Here is a 24463-nt window from a genome sequence, read left to right on the forward strand (position 1 = left end):
TGTGTTCAAGAATAGCTCAGGTTTTTCAATTGACAAATGCAGCTGCTAGCCCAGCTTATATTGTAATTGTTGCCAGGATTTGACACACGTGGGGCTTGTACGTGTTGGCTAACGCGTCTTCGCAAGTTCCCAGCTACTAGGTCCTGCTTTCGAATCCCTGAAGTGTGCATTAGTGTTTTACTTCTCCACATTTTTGACAGGGCACCTCAGCAAGTTCACCGTTCCACCTTCCAACCCTCTGGTGTGTCAATTTTTAATACTAAGTTAAGTATGTTTTCACAATCAGCATTTTTGCATACAAATTTTGAATCATTATTAGATGCTTATCTATCTTAATGTGATTGATTTGCCAAAATTTGTGCCCCCACCTTGCAGAAATCACCGCTTTCAGCAACCACCATGCTGAGTTTACGGAGTTCAACACAGAAATCTTGCATTTTTTAGTTGACATTGTGGTGTGTTGCCCTGCTCCCCACTATCTTCAGTACCACATAAAAGGGTTGCAATTTTGCGTCCATAGAGTTATTTGTTTGAAATCCCGAATTGAATGAATTTTGTGTTATATATCTCTAGATAATTTTCCAGGAAATCCCGTCCCGGTTCTCCCTATTCGAAGAAAATTCTTCAACAGGCTTTGATTTCAAGGTAACGTATGGTTTTCATTCCTGCTGCATCGGCCTGGGCATTTCTCGCTAGTATCACTCTATTTTTGTAAATAAAAATACTGCAACAAACTAACTTTTAGACAATTAAGCTAACAGGGAACAGATATGCATAAATAAATATTAGTCTAAGCAGTCAAGAGTAAGCAGGATATGACATGGTTTCCATCAAGCCGCCGTTGCAGCTGTGTTTCTGAATTTAATCTAAGTAAGCAAGCGGGGTCTGCAAATTCATTGTTGAAAATTTCCAGGAATATTTCTCAAGTTGATGACCACAGTAAACTTATGATCAATCAGTCTCGCCCGAATGCAATTCTTCTTTTGTTTTCATTGAGCATATTTTAAGCAAGTACAATAGACAGGCATTTTTTCACAGCCTATGGGTTTTCTTGGTAGTACTTATAGCCTATAGGCAAAGTGAAAAAGCTCACCTCAGCCCTTGATTAATACATTACATAATTGGATAGGAAGCTTGCATAGCGAGGCCACAAACACCTTCTGGGGCATCGGCGTTTCTAAGAATCTTCATGTAACCATTATCACCCCACCTTTCGGCCCATGAGTTCTTGATTAACCAATAGGGGGTGCCATCTTCCGTTGTCCCATACCCAATGATGGTAACAGCGTGGTTCAATTCTGTCCCACAACTATCATCAGTGAACAGGCCCCCGGAATAGAGCTGAAAGGCTTGTGAGGCAGCAATGGCAACGGAGACTGGTTGCACGGATACAGCCTTGAGCAAATCGGTTTCACTGTTGGGAGTTACCCTTGCATAATTAGTTATCTTGGCAGCAGCCTCATTTGCCAGGTTCGTATCACATGTTCCATCCGAACCCTGGTATGGGTAATTTTCTTCACTGGCAATTCCTCCGTTCTGTTGAATGTATGCAAAGGCTTTAGCCATGTCACCACCTTGGCAGCCAGAGTTACTTGTATCACAGTCCACAAGTTGTTGCTCAGACAGTGAGATCAATTGGCCAGTTTTGATTTTGGTAATCCCTTCGACTGCTGCCACTGCAGAAAATGCCCAGCAACAACCTGCATGTACTCAAACAAACAGATACGAATTAATTTCCGTAGGAAAGAATGCATGAAGAACGTAATTAAAAATATATATGTACGAGTAAGCTTGGCCCAATATTAATATGGTGGTTGGTGCTCTTACCACAGTCCCCTTGATCTTTTACAGGAGTAACAGCATCTTGCTCCCTCCAGTCAATGCTTGGGGGAACATCCGTCAGGCTTAGGTTTTCGTGCGTAAAAGATGCATCTGCGGGTGAGGTTGATTCAGAGGGCTTCTTGTATCCAGTATGATGTCTGAGAAATTCTTCATGGGTCATATCAGAAAATTGATTGATGCTTAGCTTGTATGTCTTCTTCCCTTCACTGTTGAATTTCTCCACGAATTCCACATTGTTCTTGAATATGTGGAAACGCATTTCCTTCTCTGCGCTGTCCTGGTAAACGCGCCCAAACTCTTCCATCCATTGCTCATGTTTTGCAGCAATGGAAGCTTCGTACAATGTGCGGGACGTGGCTTGAGATGCCAAGGTCCCCAAGGTGATGAGTATGGCAACAATTAAAATGTTTCTTTCAAACGCCATTGCTCACAAAGCACCACTGATGATGAGAGGGGCGTTCTGTATCGACAATGGCTTTGATTTAAAATTGTGATTGGTGTGAAGAAGCAAGCATGCTATCGCGGGTTTATATAGAAGAACCTCCTGTATGTGCACTTTGATGGAACTCTTAGGATGGGAATTTCGTAGGAGTCTTTTCCCATTTGCTGGAGTCTTTTCCCATTGGGTTTTAGTCGCCATGAAATTTCCAAGCACATTTCACAGTTGACGACCACATAAATTTTTTTATCAATCAGTCTGGCCCAAATACGATTCTTGCTTTTGTTTTCTCCGGGGATTTCACACAAAGAAGTTCGAATGACTCAGTCAACCGATGAATCAAGGGTTGTCTATTGACCTGATGACTACAGGTCCTTTTCTATTTGCCGGAGTCTCTGCCCTTTGGCTTTTAGCTGCCGTGAATGGTGCTGATGACTGCAAGTTTTACAGTCTGCAGTCCTTAACTGCGTACATACCGTACTGTGTTAAGGACTGCAGTCTTTGATGCTTATTTTTGAAGTTCAAGTACCAAAATTGGTAAGCCAATGCAGTTGCCCTCCAACTCAGAGTTGCCAAACTAGTTGTCATTAAGGTTCCTTTTTCAAAACTAATTTTCTTGAGGTTTGCAGATCTTCTAAATTATTTTATGCTAAACTAATTGATAAAACGTGCTGTAGAATTTTGGTTTCAAAGTGTTTTCTATTTCATAAGTAATTTTGAATGTACAATGCAGTATGTATAGGCGAGAGGAACTGATGGTTACAAGCAACCATCTTTACATGGAACCCTAGAGACCGGTTAAACCTAGGATACAAGCTTTTCCTTAATTTGAGGTGATTTACATCAAATCCAAGACTAAGAAGTAATCAACAAGTTAAGAGCCTTAAATCAAGGAGTTGGAAAATTGGCGGTTGACTTATGTATCCATGATTACTTATAGACTTGAAATGAGACGACATGCTAGGGTTGCTGTTGCTAGGGTTTAGTGTGACTGGTTCCAACACTCCCTCTCAAGCTAGATCGTGAAGTGTAGTCGAGCCAAGCATGCTCAAAAGCCTGTGTAACTGAGAAGAGGGTAAAGCCTTAGTGAATAAGTCAGTCAATTGATCATGGCTTCGAGTGAATTGAGTCTGAATGACTTGTGTTTGAACTTGAGCTTGGATGAAATGGCAGTCCACCTCAATGTGCTTGGTTCTTTCATGAAAAACAAGATTAGCTGCAATGTACATGGCAGCTGGTTATCACACATTAGAGACATGGGGGCTTGATGTGAGAACCCTAAATCTGAAACCAACCCTTTAAGCCAAATCGGTTCGCATGCAATGGCTACCATTTTTCGATACTCCGCTTCAGCACTAGATCGTGCTATAACAGTTTGCTTCTCACTCTTCCATGTCACAAGGTTTCCCCCAACGAAAGTGCAATATCTAGTGGTAGATTTTCTATCAATTGTACTACCTACCCAGTCTGCATCTGTGTAAGCATTGATTTGTGTGGACTGATTGTTTGACATAAGAATGCCTCTGTCTCTATAGCCAGAGCACTATTAAATGACGCTAGATATGCGGAAAAAAATTGGGATAGACAGGGCTCACAAGGAAATTTGAGCTTTCATCAGATAAAATATCTTTTTTTTTTAATTCATGTTAATTTACAGTAATTTATTTTATTTAATTTTGTTTTCGGACTCGAACACTGTTGTCTTTCGAAGTCCTCTGTAATCAAGGTAAGCAATTTGAAAATTTTGGTGGATTGAAATCAGAGTTTCAATTTACACATTTGTTTAGATTTGATTTTATTGAAGCAAATTTATGCATATTTTCCATCAGTTTTTTCTTCTGTTACTTTGGATAGGTCCTGTTGTCCAGATTTTGAGCATCTTCTTTTGGGAGTGATTAATAGCTACCATGACAGGTTAGTTTTATACTCTTTCTAAAAAAAAAAAATTTATGCATAGTATTTAAATGTTGTGGCATTTTACAATTTTTTTGCACATGTTGCGAAAAAGAACTAGAAATAGCAAAAGAAATCAGGGGATACAGAAGATCATACTTCTGACACTGCAAATGGAATAGAAATGTTTAATGAAAATGTTTGCCATGCTCATGGTGCACATGCACAAGGTGATGGCATACTAATAGAATGGTTGTTCTTTTATTTTGATGTAGAAGTAAGAAGATTGTTTTGCCTCTTATGTATCCTACTTCTTTCTACGACATTTTTAGAGCGTCAATAGCATCTCTGTTTTTATATTACTTACACATGAGCGCACACACACACATATATATATATGCAAGAATCAATTTCTACCATGAGGAATAATCTTAAGATTATTCCAAATTAAGCTTGACAACGATGCAGGTTGAAAAAAGACTATGTAAAAGCCTTGAGGTTAGTTCAAATAGTGAAAAAGCAGATAAATAAGTTACGATTAAGGTGGGTTAAAAGAAATCGGTTTCTTTCAGTATAACCAAAGAAAAAACTTTGTGGTACAACTAAGAAGTAAATAGTTCCCATGATTATAGCCAACTGAGAATGATTTCTATCCAAACGTAAGATCCAAGGAAACATGAACACAAAATTAAGTAAATTTCTTATTCTTTGTTTCCAAAATATGCACAAGGAAATAGAGTAGATATATGGGTGGGCAAAAAGCCATCAGAAAACAAAGAGAACTGGGAGGGATCATGGATAGGTTAGTCCCAACTTGACCAAAATTGATCGCAAAGAGGGAGACCAAAAAGGCACAAAAACTACCAAGCAAGAAATATTGGGGTAAGTGGGGAAAAGAGGTTTTCAGTGGTGTGCCACTATCCTCACATCTTATTGGAACCTAAGAAATATGTACAGGGATGGGACTTGGGAGGAGGCAATACCTCCATCCATCCATGTTCCCACTATTTCCAGCCCCTCAAAAAGCTAATAAAAAAAGCATCCAAATTGGAGTGTATAACGAAATTAAAAAAAAAAAAAAAAAAAAACAAAAAGATAGTGACAGATTTGTGCAAGTCATGCTCACATAAAGCAACCAGTGATCATCTGCAGCTTTTAACCGAATCCAGCACCAAATACAAGTGTGCCACAAACATGTCTGCGGATTGGTTGTGAGGGGAGACGCAAGAATTCACCATGGATGCATGCATGGCCATCATGTTCGCGTTCCTGGATTTCCAACGGATGAATGTGAGAGGTATGGAAAGGAGATAAAACAGTGACGTGTCTCTGAATCATGTGACAGGATTAAACGGATCGTTATGGTTTCGTTTGGTGCCTGGAACTAGATTGGATTGGATTACTAAATATATTGAAAGTACGTTTTAGGAAGAAATGCAGAAATTTAATACCGCTTGAAAATAGAAGTTGAATTAAAAGGAACACATCTTTTCAATCCCGCAAATTTCTACGGATCAGAAGGAATACGTTTGTTTCTGGCGTTTCCTTTCACTGTTGCAGCTGCTGCTGCTACGCCAGAAGACTTTTCAAGTGAAGAACGCAGCCTTTCCTTCTTCGTTTTCAAACCATAACTGGAGCAAGAATCAGAGAATGAGTTCCCATAATTTCCATGAGTTCGTGCTGTACTGACCTCTTCCTCATCATAATCTTCCAGCTCTTCCTCACCAAGCTCAACAATGCATCAATATCATCGGAATCCTCCTTCAGAGTAGACGATGCTTCTCTATTGTCATTATTTCCCTCGTTCAATCCCAGATTGTCTTGGATGTAAGCTGTACAGAGGTTAAACGCAGGACCAGTAATTTTGTGGGCAATTTCGGGATTGAACATAATCTGACTTCGATGATCATTCTGGTCGAAGATAATGAAATTCTTTGGGCAGATGCTAGAGGTTTGAAATTCAACACCATGGAAAGGTTTAAAGTGATTTGCCTCATTAGGTAAAACTGCCCCATACGGAGAAGCAACTGGAATGTGCATGTAATTATTACCCACTTGATTTGCAAAGGGCGGAGCTGCCTTGTTGGGGTCAAACTGCTGGTCACTCTGCATCAGAAATTCTAACTAAGGCTTAGCAGACGGAGTTTCAACAGAAGTGTGAGATTCTTTGACTTGTAACTGGATGAAGGTTCACAAAAATAATACGAGAACTGTTTGCAAATCAAGTTATTTCCATTCTGGTCACGAGAGCCACCTATTCCCAACCAAAAGCAATCACAGTAACTACAACTGCCTTCTTATGTATGAATACTGCCAGAGTGAAAGTTTGTCCCAAATCCCAGAGTCCAGAAGTGTTACACCCACCCTTAATTTAAATTGTATCTTCATTAAGTTTGAGTTTATCTTGCATTTAAAATTGTTTTTGAATCTTAAATGATGTGCCCAAGGGGCCCACCCCTGCTGTGTCCCCCGGTTTTCTTTCCCTTTCTTTTATTTTTTTTCTTCTTCTTCTTCTGGAAAGTCTTCCTCTTTCTCTCTTCTCCCTCACTCTCCCTTATCACTCTCTCTCGGCTCTCTCTATCTCAGCCCCTCCGAGGGCTTTTCTTACCAACAAACAGCACCACAACAACATCAACATCTCCATTAGCACCCTAGTGAGCTTAGAATCGAAGAAAGAACACCCCAAACCCTTCTCTTCCTCTCGGCCGATACTGTTCATCATATTCTCCGTCGATCGTTCCGACATTGGTAAGCTTCTAGAAGCCCTTGGGTTGTGTTTTAGGGTTATATCGAAGCTTGTTTTAAGTTGTGTATACGTTTGAATCGCAGAAAATAGCTCGGAGTAGCTTTTCCAAATTTTAGGCATGCAAGATATTAATCTCTTTGTCTCGCTGCATACTACAACTTTTATTTTTGTTTCACCCAATTTCCTTGAGTATTGAAGAAGTTATATCCATTTGAATCTTACCCAGTTTTCGGCTACCTCCACCTATTTCGAGGGGTTTTCCGGCCAATCCACGGTGAGTTAGATGTCGTGTGAGGTACCATTCTCTTCCTCTCGTCGAGAAATACAACTTTTGTTTTTGAATCACTTGATTTTGTTGAGTATTGACAAAGTTATGAGGGTTTAAATTTTGTTCAAATTTCCGGCCGAATTCCGGCCTTTTTCTTCCTTGGATCCGGCGACCCATCAAGCATAGGCCTTTTGGGCCTTTCCTGCCGAACCCAACCCAACCCATTTCTCTTTTTATTTTGTTTAGGCCTTTGGGCCTAGAATCCTCCAACCCTTTTTATTTTCTGTTTTATTTATTTTTGGTTTTAAAGGCCATTGGGCCTTATATGTTAAAGTCCTAAACCCTTTTAATTTAAAAACCTAAACCTAACCCACCTAAAAATCTAAGCCTAAACCCTTTAACCCTTCCAATCCTAATCCCTAGCCGACTCAAAACTTTTTGTGGAATATTCCATTAGGGAATATTCCATCAGAGAATATTCCGTTAGGGAATATTCTTTGGAATATTCTATTGACGTTTACGAAATTATCTGGAACTCTTCTTAGGGTAATTCGACGTCATGAATCCGTTTCCGACGTCTGTTTTACCAAATTCAATTGTTATAATAAGGTTTTATTAATTGGACCCTTTATGTGCTTAGGGGCAATATTTGTGACGTTTTCGTGGTTGCTAGTTGCGTGGCTCTTCGGTGGCTAAGTATATGTGAGTGGACCCCTTCTAAAATGCATGTTTTAATAATACAAATGCATACATGAAAAAGCATGATTTAACAATTATGTTCTATGAGGCGCTTTGAGATAATATGCTTATTGAGGCTAGTTTGAATTATTACTATTTTTCCTATAACCCATGTTCTTATAGAATATCCGATGGATGACGATATGATATTTATAACATGTTTCGAACACCTCTTTATAGAATGGATGATGGATGACTTTATAATATGAAGTTGCTTTTCAATATATATATGTTCAATGGTTTTTTATTTACCTAGTGGTCATTTCCGCTACGGGACGTAGGGATAGATTCTGGTCCGTCTCGGGCGACGGTTTGGTGTTGGCATAGGGCCTAGAGTGTGTTTCCTCTTGCTATTTAGCACAGTGATGAGGAGCCGGCATGGGCCCTGAAGTGTATTTTCCTCTAACTGTCTGTTCAGAGACGGGGAGCTGGCATGGGATATGGGGGTTATAGGACACTTCACTAGTGATTATTATATTTAAAAGTTATAATTTGAGGCAGTGCATGACCTGCTAGGTTTCGGAAAACCTATGTTTATCATTATATGTGTTTTTATAAAACCTGGGGGTTAGTACGTTGATAACTGTTTTACTATATATATATCAACTTGGTCCACTCATGTTTGTTTTGCGTCCCCTTTAGGACTTAGAATCGAGGCATACAATCCTGACGTCAAGGCACTTCCGCATTAGTATCTTTGAGTCCTCTCGGTGTAGGATCCATCCTTTGTTTCATTAAATTTTACATTATTCATTTTAGTGTTCTAGTTAGTTGTATGCTCTGAACACGTTCCTTAAATGGTTATTCTTTATTCTTTTATATTTATAAGTCTTATCTATCCTTTGTTTTCAGCATTTGCACTCAATAAATGGCTTTCATCACCGTCGGGTGTTGGTCAGCACGTGCCTATCCTAGTATTCGGGGAATATTAGGATCGGGACGTGTCAAGAGGGCTTCTGATTAAATACTACGTAACAGGTTTAAGCAGCTGACGGAAATATTCAGCCTGTGATATCAAATTAGTTTTAATATCTTCATAGTGGTACAATCAAGCATGTACGTCAAGAGCAATCATTTGAATGCATATCAATACATAAGCCCTGGTAAAGACAACACTGCTAGGGGGAATAAAAGTTCAATACAAATTTTGTAAAGAATGCCAACAACTATGGAAGTCCACACGAAACCGCAATGACAATCTTCTTTCATTTTTAATGTAAGTGAATTCAACTGAACATTTTATTGCAATCAATCGAAGCTGAAAGAAGACGAACAACGACAGAGAAATATGAATATCAGATGTACCTGACAAACTTGCGTCTGGTGGACGTAGGCAATGACCCCAACACTCATTAAAATCTTCCCGACTTCCTTAACAGCTCGATATTTCTTTACGTTTACCCCAATGTTCATTCTCACTCTTCCAACCACCCCCAAAAATCACCAAATAAAAGGATTCTTCGAAAACCGAGTTTTACCTGCAACAGTTAATCCACAAAGCAGCATTGTTTGAATGAGACCAAAAGAGCAGTGCGAAACCGAAATACATCATCAATGCCACACTTGATAAAGAGTACGAAAACATCAACTTGTTCCAAGAACGAAATGCACAAAGGAAAAAACTTCAGTTCATCGTACTGACGTTTTTGTTCCACGATGACAAAAATTTATAGAAGCACATACGGCAATCAATCGGTTACATTAATCCTTTACAAGTTTAAATTTTCAAACAAATTTTTATAACCTTATAAGCCAAATTGACGACGGAGAACTAACAAAGCAAAATAAACTGTAATCTCACCAAAGTGAAGCAATTTACAGTATGACACGGAAGAACACCACCAAGCGGACGCAGTTCCTGCTGTAATTCACAAAAGAAGACGTCCACGGCATCTTGAATTTACTTCTTCAATTCCAAATCAATAGTAAATGCTCTCACTCTTCCACAGGAAAAACTAAATGGAAACAAAATCCCAGAGCTAATCAAACATTATCCGACACTTGGCACAATTAACACAGAAAGAAAACCCAATTAGTCTAACGAATCAAAATTTCAAAAAAAAAAATGAAGATTATTTCATTAGTCGAACAAAGAAAAAGCTCATTATCAAATGACAACACAAAAATCAAATTAAAATAATTTATTAATTTGAGCAGTTTCCTAGCAACATAAACAGAAGCTAATAACACAGAAACACTCACAAAACAGACAATCAGCAGAATTAAAAATTACTTAAACAATGCAAAGGGGGTTCCAAGGTTGGGGTTGCCAAAGTATGAGGTGGTCTGAGGCACTCCACGGTGTGTCAAATGTTGGTCCCGGGACTTATTTCGATGATCTTATTCCGGGTGCAACAACCTTCCCCACTGTTATTCTTACCACCGCAGCGTTCAACCAGTCTTTGTGGAAGCAAATTGGTCAGGTGTACGTTGTATCACTACATTTTTGTCAATGTTTTTGGTTGGAAAAGATGACAACACTAGACAAAGCTATGGAAATTACTTTTTATTAATAAAAAAAAATGCTCAAAGCTATACTTTTCGTTTGCTTGAATTGTATAAATATATTAATTTATATAATTTTATCTTGTACTAAATAAATTTTTTTTCTTCACGACTATTTTAGGTTGTTTCAACAGAAGCAAGAGCCATGTACAATCTAGGAAGAGCCGGGTTGACATATTGGAGTCCCAACGTTAATGTAGTGAGGGATCCGAGGTGGGGAAGAGCCACGGAAACACCCGGTGAAGACCCTTATGTTGTTGGCGTTTATGCCTCTAACTACGTCAGAGGCTTGCAGGATGTTGAGGGCACAGAGAATGCTACAGATTTGAACTCTAGACCTCTCAAAGTTTCCTCATGCTGCAAACATTATGCCGCCTACGATGTAGACAACTGGCTCGGTGTTGATCATTACCATTTTGATGCCAGGGTAAGTCTATAATGTTAGATAATAAATCACGTATAATCAACTAATTAAAGTGATACAAAATGTGTTTCCTAGCATATTCTTATTTCCTTTTTGTTATGAAAAGGTGACGGAGTAAGATATGGCGGAAACTTTCCTAAAACCATTCAAGATGTGTATTAAGGATGGTGATGTAAGCAGTGTAATGTGCTCTTATAACCGTGTTAATGGCATCCCTACTTGTGCTGATCCGAAACTCTTGACACATACCATTAGAGGAGAGTGGGTTCTTCACGGGTACGTATGCTAATCACTTTTAAAAAAACTTCTCCTAAAGTTTTCACGGATACGAATAATTTTTTATTTTATTCTTTTGTCTTGCAGATATATAGTCGCGAATTGTGACTCTCTTGAAGTTATGGTGGACCAACACAAATGGCTCAGCGACACCAATGAGGATGCTGCTGCACAAGCTTTGAAAGCAGGCCAGTACTCCTTGCAAAATTTACTTACTGAACCGTTTTTGTTTGGGAAATGCTTGTTGGCGTGAGGGTTTTGTAAAAAGGGCATATAAATATATTGTAAATATTAGGAATCCTTTATTAGGAAGGATTTGTGAGTCCTTTGTTGTTTCCTTGTAAAATAAGGGTTGTATCTTGTATATATTTTTCCTTTATGCAATACAAAGAAAATTAAACCGTAAAATTCAAGTTGGCATAAGAGCCTACCGTACCCTAGAAAAATTCCCACCATACCCGTGTATCACAAAGAGGAAAGCAGCAACGTTTCTGGGTTGTCGCTGCATCTTTGCAGCAAGCCAAACCCTTGTGTGTAGCTGTTGTGTTCTGTGTTGTTGTGCCGTATACAATTTGGCTTAGGCAATAGTATTTGTATCTGCTGCAGTAACTTCAAGTTTGTAAGAGGGCTATCTGACGTGTTTTACTGCTGTCTTCAGTGCGGCTGTAATCAAAATTGTCGTATGTGATTGGCTTTAACAAGGAGTTTTTTACTGATGATATGACAATTTTTTGCTGCTTGCTGTCCAGTTTGTTGCAGTGAGTATAACTACAATTCTTGTGTCGTGTTGCACTTGAATTGTTCTCGAGTATCATGCCTTTGTTCCTGTTCTCGAGTAATTGATTGATTCAGCATGTGGTTCCGTAATTGGTGTGGTGTTGTGATTGTCTTGTATTACTGTCTCGTGAGTTATTACAATGACGAATGCAGGTTGGATTTTGGATTCTGGTGCAACAGATCATATGACGTATGATAAAACCTTGTTTCAATCTATGACACATCCTCATAGAAAGTGTGTGGCAACCGCCAATGGTTCTACTACTACTATTGTTGGAGCGGGAACAGTGTCTCTTACACCTTCTCTTCCCTTACATAATTGTTTATTGGTTCCGTCATTGTCTCATCACTTATTGTCGGTACCTCAAGTCACTGAACAATTGGATTGTGTTGTATTAATGTATCATTCATTTTGCTTGCTTCAGGATATTCAGACAAAGGAGATGATTGGGCGTGGCACTAAGAGAAATGGGCTATATTATATGGATGATGTGGTTCCTGGAAGAGCTAATTTGGTTCATGCATCACGTAATAGTAGTTTACAGAAGGTATTGTTATTGCATCGTCGTTTGGGGCATGCATCGTTTGGTTATTTGAAACATATATTACCTGATTTGTTCAATGGTATTGAAGACTCAGAATTGAAATGTGAAGTATGTATTTTAGCCAAAAGTCATCGTGCTTCATTCACTCCAAGTATGAATATAAGATCTTCTCCATATACACTAGTACACTCTGATGTGTGGAGGCCTTCCCCTATTAGTACTACTTCGAGAATCAAATGGTTTATTACATTTGTTAATGATTGTACTCGTATGACGTGGGTTTATCTGTTGAAACATAAAAGTGATGTTAGTATGATTATTCGGTATTTCTCTCAGATGATGGCTACACAATAGTCTTCCGTTATTAAGGTTCTTCGTACTGATAATGGGGGAGAATATGTTAACTATGAGCTGTCTACTTTTTTCCTTGATCAAGGAATTCTTCATGAGACAACGTGTTTATATACCCCACAACAGAATGGGGTAGCTGAGAGAAAAAACCGTCATATTTTTGGAAATTGCTCATGCATTGCTTATTGGTGGGTCCGTGCCCAAAAGTTTTTTGCTAGATGCCATCACCTATGCCGTGTATGTTATAAATCGCATGCCATCCCGGGTTGTAAAATTTCGTACTCCACTCCAAGTGTTGACAGAACATGTTCCGGTTGTTTCTACCAGTACTCTCACTCCTCGAGTGTTGGGATGCGTTGCTTATGTTCATATTCACAAGATTCATCGTAGTAAATTGGATCCTTGTGCTCTTCGGTGTGTCTTTGTGGGTTTTGCATCCCACCAGAAAGGTTACAAGTGTTACCATCCTGCAACTCGCCACATGGATGTGACTTTCTCTGAGTCAGAATATTTTTATACTCCCGTATCACCACCCTTTGATCACAAAGGGGAGAGTTCTAGTTGTGATCTTGATAGTGTTTTTGAATGGTTGGATGTACAAGAGGTAACGTTTTTAGGGGGAGTGCATGGTGCCGTGCCAAGTGATGTAGTTGATGCTCGGTCTCTTCCTGTTTTAAGAGCCTGTTGTGAGTGGTCAGCATCTTTTCACCGAAGAATAGGCTGCCCATCAAGTGTGTTGGTGTTGCCGAAGAGGTTTGTACTGATGGTCAGCCAGTTGTTGCCGAATCAGCTTCTTCTCCTCTCTCTAGCTCAACAGTGTTGTTGTCCAATACATCTTCTCTGGATATCCCTGAGGTAAGCACTAGTGATACTCATGTAACTAATGATGTTATAAGTACATATAAATTGCCACCAAGGTAAAATCGTGGTGTACCTCATGACAGGTTCTTTCTGGAGGGAAAAGTGAAGTATCTCATAACCAATTATGTGTCCTGTAAAAACCTTTCATCTAAACACCAAGCTTGGGTGAATAATGTGGATTCAATTCAAGTACTAACTCGAGTAGAAGACGCTTTGAATAGTCGAGAATGGACCGAAGCAATGGATGAAGAGATGAGGGCATTGCAGAAAAATAATACATAGGAAGTAGTTGAGTTGCCAAAAGGAAAAAAGCCAGTTGGGTGCCAATGGGTTTTTACAGTTAAATACAAGGCTGATGGATCACTCGACAGGTATAAAGCAAGGTTGGTGGCGAAAGGGTATACTCAAACATACAGAGTTGATTATCAGGAAACTTTCTCTCCCGTGGCTAAGATGAATACGGTACGAGTCCTTATCTCACTAGCTGCAAATTTGAATTGGCCACTGAAATAGTTTGATGTAAAAAATGCATTTCTTCATGGACATCTGGAAGAAGAAGTGTATATGGATTTTCCTCCAAGGTATGGCAACGGAGGAAAAATGGGAGTGTGCCGACTGCGGAAGTCCCTTTATGGGCTTAAACAATCACCACGTGCATGGTTTAGGAGGTTCACTCAGGCCATGAGAAAGAATGGGTATTTTCAGAGTCATTCTAATCATACTTTATTTGTGAAGCGGAGGAACAGTAAAGTAACAGCCTTGATTATTTATGTAGATGATATGATAATAACAGGTGATGATTCAAATGAAATTATCAAGCTGGAGAAGAACCTTTCTGCCAAGTTTGAGATGAAAAATTTGGGTGACTTAAAGTATTTCCTTGGTGTTGAAGTTGCTCGTTCGTCCAGAGGTATTTTCTTGTCTCAATGAAAATATGTTCTAGATTTATTAAGGGAAACAGGTATGCTTGGGTGTAAACCAGTGGATACTCCTATTGTGGAGAAACATTACCTGGGAATTTATCTGGATTAAGAACCGGTGGATAAAGGCAGATATCAGAGACTGGTAGGAAGACTAATTTATTTAGCTCATACTCGTCCGAATATAGCCTATGCAGTAAGTGTGGTGAGTCAGTTTATGCACCCGCCGAGTGTGGATGATATGGTAGCTGTTATGCGAATTTTGGCTTATTTGAAGTCGGCTCCAGGAAAAGGAATTTTGTATAAAAATTCAAGTTATATAAGGGTTGAGGGATTTACTGACGTTGATTGGGCAGGTGATATGACTGATAGGTGCTCTCCTTCTGGATACTTTACGTTTGTTGGTGGAAATCTAGTTACTTGGAGAAGTAAAAAGCAAAATGTGGTGTCAAGGTCTTCAGCTGAGGCCGAATTCAGCGGTATGGCACATGGGATATGTGAAGTTCTTTGGTTACGTAAGTTACTTGGTGGTCTAGGTTTCAAAGGAAAGGAGGCAATAAGCTTGTATTGTGATAATAAGTCCACACAGGAGATTGCAGAGAACTCAATACAACATGACATAACAAAGCATGTGGAGGTTGACCGTCACTTTATTAAGGAAAAGCTTGAGAAGAAAATTGTGTTAATACCGTTTGTGAACTCAAAAGAGAAACTCGCAGATATCCTCACTCGTGCCGTGTGTAGTAGGTTGTTTGGTGACTCACTTGTCAAGTTGGGCATGTGTGATATCTATGCTCCAACTTGAGGGGGAGTGTTGGCGTGAGGGGTTTTGTAAAAAGAGCATATAAATATATTGTAAATATTAGGAATCCTTTAGTAGGAAGGATTTGTGAGTCCTTTATTGTTACCTTGTAGAACAAGGGTTGTATCTTGTATATATTTTTCCTTTATGCAATACAATGAAAATTAAGTTGTGAAATTCAAGTATACTTATGTTCTTGCTTTTCCGTACTTAATTACTAGGTTTGATTAATTAAGTTCCATGTTAATTACTTTAGGGATGGATTTGGACTGTGGAGACTACTACCCAAACTTCACTCAAAGTTCGGTGAGGCAAGGGAAGGTGAAGGAGGTAGAAATCGACCGATCACTCAAGAACCTTTATGTGGTGCTTATGAGGCTAGGTTTCTTCGATGGGAATCCCACTTTTAAGTCTCTTGGCAAGAAGGATGTGTGCTCCAAACAACATATTGAATTAGCAACAGAAGCAGCAAGGGAAGGAATCGTTTTATTGAAAAATGTCAATGAAACTTTGCCGTTGAAATCGAAGAAAATAAAAAAACTAGCCATCGTCGGGCCTCATGCCAATGCTACTGCAGCAATGATTGGAAACTATGCAGGTATTGAATCTAAAAATGCTCTTTGAATTAAGTTCGACATGTCAAACATAATATACTCATCAATTAAACATACAATTCCGATTTTGTGTTCAGGTATTCCTTGCCAATTCACTTCACCTCTCGATGCATTTTCATCCTATGGAGAAGTCAAGTATGAAATGGGATGTGATGGAGTTGCATGTGCAAATGATAGTCTGATATTCCCTGCCATGAGGGCCGCAAAGCACGCAGATGCAACCATAATTTTTGCTGGGTTGGACTTATCAGTTGAGGCAGAGAGCTTGGATAGGGTGGATCTGCTTCTTCCTGGCTACCAAACCCAGTTTATCAATCAAGTTGCTCAAGTCTCCAAGGGTCCAGTGATTCTTGTAATCATGTCAGCTGGTGGTGTTGGTATCAGTTTTGCCAAACAAAATGATAACATCAATGCAATATTGTGGGCTGGGTACCATTGCAGATGTTGCTTTCGGACATTACAATCCTGGTAAGTACACATAAAGCTAAAAGAATCACATTTTTAGTCCACATTAGTTGATGATAATGTTGCATCATTTAGCGTAGTTTTTTTCCTAAATGTATTTCTTAGCTTTTAACTTGATCACCAAACATCTAATGTATATGCTTACTATGTTACAGGAGGAAGATTGCCTTTTACATGGTATGAAGCTGGTTACGTGGATATGCTACCCATGACATCCAGGAAATTGAGAACAATTGATAGTCTAGGCTACCCCGGTCGTACATACAAATTCTACAATGGCTCCACAGTTTACCCATTTGGATACGGCCTTAGCTACACCCAGTTCAACTACACTCTGCGATCTGCAAAGAGATCTCTGGATATAAACTTAAGAAAGTCCCAACACTGCCGCGACATAGAGTACAAGCATCATGAATACAAGCCACCTTGCCCTGCAGTCCTTATTGACGACTTGCAATGCAACCATGAATTTTGGTTCGGGGTTGAAGTTAAAAATGTGGGTAAGAGGGATGGAAGTGAAGTCATCATCGTTTACTCAAAACCACCAAATGGCATCGCCGCTACGCATGCCAAACAAGTGATTGGGTTTATAAGGGTTTTTGTGAAAGCCGGAAAAAGCAAAACTGTTAACTTTGTGTTCAATGCCTGCAAGAGCTTGGGACTTGTCAACTACAATGCTTACAATCTTCTAACATCAGGCAGACACACAATTCCGATTGGCGATGACGTCGTCTCCTTCCCTATTCAAGTCAACATTAAAGAGTGAATTTTATTGTAAATGAACTCCCAATGGGGTATTAGGCTTATTGTGAGTAAATAATTATTTAGTAGAATAATTAGAAGGCTAGCTGCTGATGCACCTCCTTCCCCTCTTCAGATCAGATCAGGTTGTAAACGGTAGCCAGTTGATTTCTAATTTTCATCTACTACATGTCTATTTGATCATCTATTGGCGCTACACGATGTCTAAACAACTCTCCAAACCCACCTTAGCAGAGCCAAAGAATTTGGTAATTTATATGGTCTTATCCAACTGCTAGTTGTTTTACTCCTGTTTCCTGGCATCGAACGTTTCATAGTTTTTTTCAATTTCCCAGCTATTTCCTCGGCATTCAAAGATTTTCTTTTGAAAATTACATGATAAAATTTTGGGCGAGATTCAGTGAAGATTTCCATATCATATTTGTTGTGCCTTGGCCCGTTCATTAGTGCGGAAACGAGATTCAGATTACAACCTCACCAAAATCACACTCAGTTGAACAGAATAAAATACAAGAAATAAAGACACCGAGAAATTTACGAGGTTCGGCAAAAACCTGCCTACGTCCCCGGAGAGATATTGCTCTTCACTATGAGAATAACAGTACAAGCACACATGAGTTAAATCGACATAACCCATTCCCAAATCCCTTGTACACCCACTCATAGAATTTTCCCAAGAGTCTCACTCTACCCCAAGAGTTATTTCATTAGAATATTTTTCACTCTAACTCTCTTGATTTTCTCTCACCCATGCCCATGCTTTCCCATGGGAGAGCCGAATGCTCCCCCTTTGGATGCTCTATGATGCCCTCACTCTCCCTCGACAAACACTCTCAATATAAGGCAAAGGCATCATCATTAAGGCCAAGCCATCATCATTGTGTCTTGCATCATCATTAAAGCAAAAGACAAATATCATCATTAAAGCAAAAGCAAGCATCATCATTATATTTTTACTCATGATGATGTCCACTAAACTTTTGCTTTTACTTTGTCTGCAACTTTCATGCAACCCACACCATGTGATATTTCCACCGAAAGCAAACACAGGTCACTTTATTGTTGTTAACACATGACTCATAATTACTCACAAATGTATGAGCTAAACACAACAATCTCCACCTTGGCGAATACACTATGCAAAAATCCTTGCACCCATCACCAAAGTCCATTGGCCTTACGTACCAGCATGCACACTCTGAATCCACCTCATTGGCCTTGTTCCGATTCAGTCACTGCCAATGCATGTGCAGCTGCTGCAAGCTAAAAATCACAATTTAGCTTCAGACAGGATCTCGACACATCTTCGTCTCCTCCTACAGGTTTTCCTCCTCTTCATTGTCTGCAACCTGGAACTCGTCAGCGCGCCCGTTTCCAGCAACAACCTATCGAGCCAGACAAAATTCCCACACTTCCTCCTACCTCAGGACCATCTGATCACCTGTGAATCCTATAGCTCCACCTGCTGCAAAACCCCTGCAACACTTGAGACTAAACATCACCAGGAGAAGTGTTGCTTCGAGTACCTAGAGGACATACTCAAAGTCTTCCGCCACAAACTTGCTACAACCCGGCCTTGCACTCGTAGCACTGTGGACCCTTGCCTCCGGAACCGGATCTGAACCTGCTGTCTCTCTCAGATCCTCTTTCCAATTTTCTTCCACGATTCCAACCTTTAATAACTTAAGCAGTCTTGTGCCCACCATCATCCATGGTCTCATTTTTGTATCATTCCACACCAAAGAAGCTTGCACCTGCTCCAAACTTACTGTAACTTTCCATGCAGTAAAGTTTCACAAGGTTCTCGTACGAATCTGAAAGTGATGGAAGAAGAAAGAGGTCTTTGTCTTCTTCCTCAACATCAACTTTCGCAGTTGATCTAAGCATCCCTGAACATAGCTTCAATTTCTTCAGGCTTCCATTACTCTCCTTTACCAAGAGTAAAACAGCCTCTCCCATTAAACTGCTCAACTAAAAATTCCATGGTGAACAACAAATCTGGACCTCCAACGAACCAAGCGTCCAACGATGCTCTGATACCAATTGTTGTGCCTTGGCCCGTTCATTAGTGCGGAAACGAGATTCAGATTACAACCTCACCAAAATCACACTCAGTTGAACAGAATAAAATACAAGAAATAAAGACACCGAGAAATTTACGAGGTTCGGCAAAAACCTGCCTACGTCCCCGGAGAGATATTGCTCTTCACTATGAGAATAACAGTACAAGCACACATGAGTTAAATCGACATAACCCATTCCCAAATCCCTTGTACACCCACTCATAGAATTTTCCCAAGAGTCTCACTCTACCCCAAGAGTTATTTCATTAGAATATTTTTCACTCTAACTCTCTTGATTTTCTCTCACCCATGCCCATGCTTTCCCATGGGAGAGCCGAATGCTCCCCCTTTGGATGCTCTATGATGCCCTCACTCTCCCTCGACAAACACTCTCAATATAAGGCAAAGGCATCATCATTAAGGCCAAGCCATCATCATTGTGTCTTGCATCATCATTAAAGCAAAAGACAAATATCATCATTAAAGCAAAAGCAAGCATCATCATTATATTTTTACTCATGATGATGTCCACTAAACTTTTGCTTTTACTTTGTCTGCAACTTTCATGCAACCCACACCATGTGATATTTCCACCGAAAGCAAACACAGGTCACTTTATTGTTGTTAACACATGACTCATAATTACTCACAAATGTATGAGCTAAACACAACAATATTATCCACAACACCACTAACTGAAGTTAACAGAACTGACCTTATGAGATCGCTTGCGATTACAAAAAACAGAAATATACCATTCAGATAAGATGTCAGTAATTTTTGGATAATATCTTACAGCACATAATTAACTAATTTCTTGAGTTTTAAATGATAAACATATGATTTCAGTTAATTAAGTTCCATGCATTCTAATTAATCAGTACAGGATTGGGTTTGGACTGTGGAGCTTACTACCAGAATTTCACCGAAACGGCTGTGGAGCAAGGAAAGGTGAATGTGGTCGACATAGATAGGGCACTGAATCACCTTATGTTTTGCTTATGAGGGTAGGCTACGTTGATGGAAACCCTACTTTCAAATCTCTTGACAAGAAGGGTATATATGCACCAGAGAACATATTGAGTTAGCCACAGAAGCAGCAAAGAGAAGAAACAATGCCAATGACACTTTGCGTGGAACTCTGCTAAGTTCAAAACCCTGGCCGTCGTCAGGCCTCATGCCAATGCTACTACCAAGGTCATGATCGGAAAATATGCTGGTATTGAAAATACAAAAAATGTTTCCAAACTCTTACGTGTTCTACAGAACAAATGTGTTACATAACATTATTACTTACTACATTGTGTACGTGTTCCTTGCAGTACACTTCACCTCGTGATGCTTTCAAATCCTATGGAAAAGTGAGGTATGAAGTGGGATGTGATGTTGCATGTCTAAATGAGAGCTTGATATATATTCCCTGCCATGGCAGTTCATGCAACCATAGTTATGGTCGGATTGGACTCATCGGTTGAAGCGGAGGGCTTGGACAGAGTTGACCTCCTCCTTCCTGGTTAACAAACTCAATTATCAACCAACTTGTTCGCCCAACAAAATGATAATCATAAGTACAAGAACTGTTAATAGAACTGCATTTTTAGACCACATGATGCGACAATTAATATGTTAGCCAATATTTAATTATAATAAAGATAACAGATGTAATAAGTACATATCAATTGCTTCGTCAAGTGATCACCTAATGTCCTAACAATATATGTTGACTATGTTACAGGAGGAAGATTACCTCTTACATGGTATGAAGCTGGTTACGTCAAAATGCTACCTATGACATCCATGCCAACCGATACCCTAGGCTATCCTGGTCGTACATACAAACTCTTAAATGGCTCTACCGTTTATCCATTTGGCTATGGCCTTAGCTACACTCAATTCAACTACACCCTAATAGCTGCAGTTGAATCGATGAATATTTTGTTGAACAAGACGCAACACTGCCACAAATTTTAGTACGGCGATGAAACATACAAGCCATCCTGCCCAGCAGTCCTTTTAGATGACTTGTAACACGATCTTTCGGTCAACGTTGAAGTGAAACATGTAGGCAAAAGGGATCGGAGTGAGGTTGTTTTTGTTTACTCAAAGCCCCCAGACGGAATTGTAGGCACTCATGCTAAGCAGGTGATTGGGTTTGAGAGGGTGTTTGCGAAAGCTGGACAAAGAATGGAGGTTAATGGGTGAAATATAATTTTTATTTTATTTTTGTAATATTACTTTGATTTGCAGATATGTCATTGCAGCAATACTAGATATATTTTCAATTTAAACACCATCCTATATATTTTCATACTGCATGTCGTGTGGGTAACCTCAAATAGATATTTCATACCGCGGTTACCCGTTCATATAAAGTTCATGGTTATAGTTATGGGTAGCCGTTTAAACGAACAAATTGTTATGGGTATAACCATTTATAAATGAAATTTAAATGGACGGTTATGGGTATTACCCGGGTTTATAATGGATAGCCAACGGTTATGAGTATTACTCGCAGTTATAACGGATGTCTATTTACCCATTTAATTCAATATATGTAAAATTAAAAATAAAAATAAAAAAAACTCAGCAGACCCAACAAGTTTTGGCCCTGCTCTAATTTTATCAGTTTAACCGTGGTTATAAATTGAATCCAAACTGACTTTGGATTGGTGCTCCCCTACGCGCCTCCAAACCAGCCCCATTGCCCTATTCGATTTTTCTTCTACCCTTTATCTCCATCAATATTTCATCTTTCTTCTACCCTTCACGCCATTCTTCCATGCATCGTTGTTTTTTCGACTTTTGGTTTCTAAATGGGATACTAATTCAACTTATACATTTCTTTTGTAGGCCTCTTTTGATGGTAACGAGTCGATAAGACTTTGTGATTGAACGTGCTAAAGTATTACTGTTCGAAATTGTTTAGTTTCGGAATACTTGAATCATCTAGTATTCAAGATAATGACTACTTTTTGTTTTTAGAAGTTTTACTTTGTAATCATATGGATTATAATTAAAGTTGGGTGTAGCTGAAAAATATCATTCGTAAACTATTATTTCAATTATTGGAATTGTACAAAGACTTAAATGATTAAAATAGGGAAATGCATGCTAAAATTTACCTATAACAATGTTTAATTATCAGAAAACGAAAATTAGGACAAATTTTTCTTTTGTAATTTTCAAGTTGTTAAAAAAACATGTAGACGGGTGAAAAATGAGTAAATGAGTAAAAAAAGGAGTAAATGATTAAAATAGGGAAATGCATGCTAAAATATCGTTCGTAAACTATTATTTTAGAAGTTTACTTTCATGCTAGTATCGATATAAAAGTGGCGCAAGCATCCGCCAAGTCGATCTATCATGAATTCCTCACTAATTGAGCGAGAAACCATGTCGAGAAGGTTAAAAGAATACTCAAGAATTTGAGGGTCAAAACAAGTTCATGAAATCTAGAGTATAAGATATCTGAACTAAATGTACAATTTCCATGCCTAAGTGGTCCTCCTGGAGAGTTTGTCCCTATCCAAAATGATATGGGAAATAGGCCAGTGACTCTATATCAACCCAATTACCTTTAATATCAGGAGGTAAAACTGGGGTATAAACATAACAGCGACATACTAGAATATCAAAGAATCAAACAACCAATGAATTATGCCGAAAGACTAAACAACTTCGTTGTTACCTTAGGCCAAAAGTAACGAGGTCAAATTTGAGAATGAGCTAACAAGGTTCTTGACGATCAAATGCCAACATCACAAAAGTATTAAACTATCAGGGACCGAAAGTAATTTCCCAAAATGTTCTTCCACCGAGTGTTACCACTTTAACAGTACATTGCCACATGAGACAATTCCAGAGTTTTAACAATGTAGACTTCACGAGAATTTTTTTAGGCGATATCCTAACAATACTACCAAGAAATTATAACTAGCTGAACTTTCCAATCTCAAAATGATCAATTCTAACAGCGGAAGAATGATGATGGAATTGGTTGGTAAAATCTCCAGTGATACACGGTTATTAATACATTAATTTAGGCCATCAACTTGCCTTAAATCAACACATTTCTTTCACAAGGAAGAACTTCGTTTTCATTCCAAGATCAAATGCCAAATCGATTTTCTCAAATGTCGTCAAGACCATAAAACTACTCAAAACTGAAGAAAACGTTAACATATTTTCCCGTATTCGACGAGGTGACAAGATTCAAACATTAGACACAAAACCAAGAATGCTCACATCACACGTGTGATGAACACAATACTGCCTAACTTATGCTCTGATACCAAACTGACACACCCCGACCCGAAATGTCCACTAGGACTCCGAATCAAGTTGTGATGGCCGACACCTGGAAGGTGATGAAGTCATAAAGTGTGATGATGTGGAAAATTGTGAATAAATTTAAACCTAAGAGTGCCTAAATACCAGAGTGCACTGGTGAGTGGGAATGAACCCACTTCACACGTGACGTTAGAGCATAAGCAAGTATAGAAGAGTGAATTAAGAATCGTACCATCGAATAATCTTCAATACTAAGAATCGCCACAATTCCTCAATGATAAGAAAGCTAGCTAAGAAGACCTAGAGGAGGGATGAAGATAAGACAAAGGTGAGTGGCCTAGTAATTAAAATTTTAATAGAAATCATATAAATTGATATAACCCCTCGCTACAACACCTGTATAATTTCCAGACTTAGAATATAAAAATATACATCTTTATATACGTATATTGATTCAAGTCATGCTTCACATATTTATAATCATGTGTTAACTTATCGCATATTCATCACGTCTACTAGCCCATCACGTATTCACCACATATATTAGCTCATCACATATATTCATTATATATACTAGCATGTAAGTCTGAGTCACCTCTAGTGACCTATACGACATATTGATATCTCATCACATATCTCATCAGTTATGGTTAGCATATAATAGTCGGAGTCACCTCTAGTGACTTATACGACATATTGATATCTCATCACATATCTCATCAGTTATGGCTAGCATAATAGTCGGAGTCACCTCTAGTGACCTATACGACATATAGCATATAATAGTCGGAGTCACCTCTAGTGACCTATATGATATATTCATATCTCATCACATATCTCATCAGTTATGGCTAGCATATAATAGTCGAAGTCACCTCTAGT

The 24463-nt window shown here is 38.9% G+C and overlaps 1 protein-coding gene and 2 pseudogenes across 1 annotated transcript; 1 reads left to right on the forward strand and 2 right to left on the reverse strand.

The window, feature by feature from the left end:
• Positions 1-968: 968 nt before the first annotated feature.
• On the reverse strand, positions 969-2350 carry LOC126621720 (zingipain-2-like). Its single transcript, XM_050290283.1, has 2 exons — positions 1828-2350; positions 969-1700 (listed from the first exon to the last, which is right to left on the reverse strand). The coding sequence occupies exons 1-2, from the start codon at positions 2264-2266 to the stop codon at positions 1114-1116; spliced, it is 1026 nt and encodes a 341-aa protein (XP_050146240.1). The 5' UTR covers positions 2267-2350; the 3' UTR covers positions 969-1113.
• Positions 2351-5609: 3259 nt separating this feature from the next.
• The window catches only part of LOC126621724 (transcription factor bHLH144-like), a 50242-nt pseudogene continuing 31388 nt past the window's right edge, over positions 5610-24463 (reverse strand).
• On the forward strand, positions 10562-17232 carry LOC126621718 (beta-xylosidase/alpha-L-arabinofuranosidase 1-like; annotated as a pseudogene).

This window comes from Malus sylvestris, chromosome 5, assembly GCF_916048215.2.
Source record: "Malus sylvestris chromosome 5, drMalSylv7.2, whole genome shotgun sequence".
NCBI classification, from domain to species: domain Eukaryota; kingdom Viridiplantae; phylum Streptophyta; class Magnoliopsida; order Rosales; family Rosaceae; genus Malus; species Malus sylvestris.